We start from the raw sequence: 3,635 nt of genomic DNA, 5'->3' as shown, positions 1-3,635 counted from the left end.
CAAGAGGACTCCAGACCTAGGACTAATGAGGTGCGTAGATGCTAAGGAAGCTTCAACTGTCATGACTGAAGTACATTCTGGAGTTTGTGGGCCTCATATGAACGGGTATGTCTTGGCAAAAATGATACTTCAAGCAGGTTATTATTAGCTCACCTTGGAATGAGATTGCATCAGCTTTGTTCGCAAGTGTCATCTATGTCAGGTGCATGGTGATTTGATTCATTCTCCACCATCTAAGTTGCACACAATGTCTTCACCTTGGCCCTTCGTTGCCTAGGGCATGGATGTTATCAGACCAATTGAGACGGCGGCGTCAAATAGACATAGCTTTATTCTGGTGGCCATTGATTACTTTACTAAGTGGATCGAAGCTGTAACTTTCAAGTCCATGACCAAGAAGGCAGTGGTAGATTTTGCTCATTCAAATATCATTTGTCGGTTTGAAATTCCCAAGTTAATCATCACAGATAATGCTGCTAATCTCAACAATCATTTGATGAAAGAGGTATGCCAACAATTCAAGATTTTGCATCAGAGTTCTACCCCATATCGTCCCAAGGAAAATGGAGCTTTTGAAGCTGCTAATAAGAACATAAAGAAGATACTTCATAAGATGGTGCAAGGTTCTAGGCAGTGGCATGAAAAGTCGCCTTTTGCTTTGCTGGGCTATCGCACTACTGTTCGCACTTCAGTAGGTGCAACTCCTTATTTGTTGGTATATGGAATTGAGGCAATTATACTTGCGGAGGTTGAGATTCTATCCCTTCGGCTTGTTGCGGCAGTTGAAATTGATGATGATGAGTGGGTCAAAATCCAGCTGGAGCAGTTGAATTTAATTGATGAGAAAAGATTGGCATCAATGTATCATGGTCATTTGTATCAGAAGATAATGGCAAGAGCATACAACAAGAAGGTGCGTCCTTGGAAATTTGAAGTGGGCCAGTTGGTATTGAAGCACATCCTTCCACATCAAGCTGAAGCTAAAGGCAATTTAGCTCCAAACTGGCAGGGGCCGTTCACCGTGACAAGAGTGTTGTCCAATGGTGCTTTGTATTTAACAGACATAGAAGTAAAAGTTGTGGATGTGGCTATCAATTCTGATGCAGTCAAAAGATACTATGTATGCTTTCTTAGCTCATCTTTAATCACATGTTTTGTACTTAGAATTTTCAAAGTTTGGTATGACGAAGGCATTTTATTCTAGTGGAAGGGTTTTCATCTATAGCAAACCCATTAACCAGACTGACCCAGAAAAGTGTCCCATTCAGATAGTCAAACGAGTGTGAGTTGAGTTTTCAGAAACTCAATACTACTTTGACTACGGCGCCAGTGTTGGTATTACCCACAGGCTCAGGATCGTATACAGTATATTGTGATGCATTTCACATTGGGCTTGGTGCAGTATTAATGCAAGATGGTAGGGTGATTACATATGCGTCGCGGTAGTTGAAGGTTCACGAGAAGAATTATCCTATTCATGACTTAGAACTGGCAGCCATTGTTCATGCGCTGAAGATTTGGAGGCATTACCTGTACGGTGCCTCGTGTGATGTATTTACTGATCATCGGAGCCTTCAGTACCTGTTCAAACAAAAAGATCTAAATTCGAGGCAGAGAAGATGGTTGGAGTTGTTGAAAGACTATGATATCACCATTTTGTATCACCCCGGAAAGGCCAATGTGGTGGCTGATGCTTTGAGTAGAAAGGCTGTAAGTATGGGCAATCTTGCGTATATTCCGGTTGGTGAGAAGCCATTAGCTACAGATGTTCAGACTTTAGCTAATCAGTTCATGAGGTTAGATGTTTCAGAACCCAGTCGGGTTCTAGCTTGCATAGTCGCTCGGTCTTCTTTATATGAGCGCATCAGAGTTACTTGTCCTTAAGGACACGGTACGGCACGGTGATGCCAAATAGGTTGCTGTGGGGGAAGATGGAGTTCTGCGAATCTAGGTCGTATTTGTGTGCCTAATATGGATGGGCTTCGTGAATTAATTCTTGAAGAGGCACACAGTTCCAGATATTCTATTCATCCAGGTACCGCCAAAATGTATCAATATTTGCGGCAACATTATTGGTGGAGGAGAATGAAAAAGGATATAGTTGCATAGGTAGCTCGGTGTCTGAATTGTCAGCAAGTTAAGTATGAGCATCAGAGACCTGGTGGTTTGCTTCAGAAGTTAGAAATTCCTGAATGGAAAAGGGAGCGTATCACTATGGATTTTGTTGTTGGACTCCCACGAACTCAAAGAAAATTTGACGCAGTTTGGGTCATTGTGGACAGGTTAACCAAATCAGCACATTTTATTCCAGTGGCAGTTACCTATTCTTCAGAAAGGTTAGCTGAAATTTATATTGGTGAGATTGTTCGCCTTCACGGTGTGCCCGTGTCTATTATTTCAGATCGAGGTACGCAGTTTACCTCACATTTCTGGAGGGTTGTATAGCGTGAGTTAGGCATGCGGGTGGAGTTGAGTACATCATTTCATCCGCAGACAGACAGACAGTCAGAGCGCACTATTCAGATATTGAAAGATATGCTTCGCGCTTGTGTTATAGACTTTGGAGGTTCTTGGGATCATTTCTTGCCACTTGCGGAGTTTGCTTATAATAATAGCTACCAGTCGAGCATTCAGATGGCTCCATATGAGGCATTATACGGAAGGCGATGTCGTTCGCCAGTTGGCTGGTTTGAACCAGGAGAGGCTCAGTTATTGGGCAACGATTTGGTACAAGATGCCTTGGATAAGGTCAAGATTATTCAGGATCGACTTCGCACAGCTCAGTCTAGGCAAAAGAGTTATGCCGACCGTAAAGTTCATGTTATTGCATTCGTGGTTGGAGAAAGAATATTGTTCCGGGTTTCACCTATGAAAGGTGTAATGAGGTTCGGAAAGAAGGGAAAGTCGAGCCCTAGGTATATCGGACCCTTTGAAATTCTTGAAAGGGTGGGTGAAGTAGCATACAGGCTTGCATTACCACCTAGTTTATCAGCGGTTCATTCGGTGTTTCATGTATCTATGCTCCGAAAATATCATGGTGATCCGTCCCATGTGTTAGATTTCAGCTCAGTCCAATTGGACAAAGATTTGACTTACGAGGAGGTTCCGGTGGCTATTCTAGCCCGGCTGGTCCGACAGTTGAGGTCTAAGAGTTATCCTTCAGTTCGAGTGCAACGGAGAGGTCAGTCGGTAAAGTCATCTACCTGGGAGTCTAAGTCAGACATGCAGAGTAAATATCCATACTTATTCACCAGCTCAAGTACTTTTTCTAACTCCGTTCGAGGACGAACGTTTGTTTTAGAGGTGGAGAATGTGATGACCCAAAATGTCATCTTTGAATTTAATAAGTAATTTTGTATTCTAAGACCTCGAAAAGCACCATTTATTATTTCTCGACTTGCGTGCCCAGTCCATACAATTTTCCGAAAAGTTTTACGTGAAAAATGGATTAAAATGTGAAATAGAGCTTTAAAACTCAATTGAGTTGACTTTGGTCAACATTTTGAGCAAACGGACCCGATTCAGTGTTTTGAAAATTCCGGTAGGCCTACATCATGATTTGGGACTTGGGCGTATGCCCGAAATCGAATTCCGAGGTCCCTAGTCCAAGATATGGAATTTTGATGAAAAATTAA

The 3,635-nt window shown here is 42.4% G+C and overlaps 1 protein-coding gene across 1 annotated transcript; it reads left to right on the top strand.

The window, feature by feature from the left end:
* Positions 1-280: 280 nt before the first annotated feature.
* Positions 281-1,204, top strand: LOC104114620 (uncharacterized). Its single transcript, XM_009625106.2, has one exon. The coding sequence runs from the start codon at positions 281-283 to the stop codon at positions 1,202-1,204; it is 924 nt and encodes a 307-aa protein (XP_009623401.2).
* Positions 1,205-3,635: the final 2,431 nt, after the last annotated feature.

This window comes from Nicotiana tomentosiformis, chromosome 1, assembly GCF_000390325.3.
Source record: "Nicotiana tomentosiformis chromosome 1, ASM39032v3, whole genome shotgun sequence".
NCBI lineage: Eukaryota > Viridiplantae > Streptophyta > Magnoliopsida > Solanales > Solanaceae > Nicotiana > Nicotiana tomentosiformis.
This window is presented reverse-complemented; position numbering and strand designations above follow the sequence as displayed.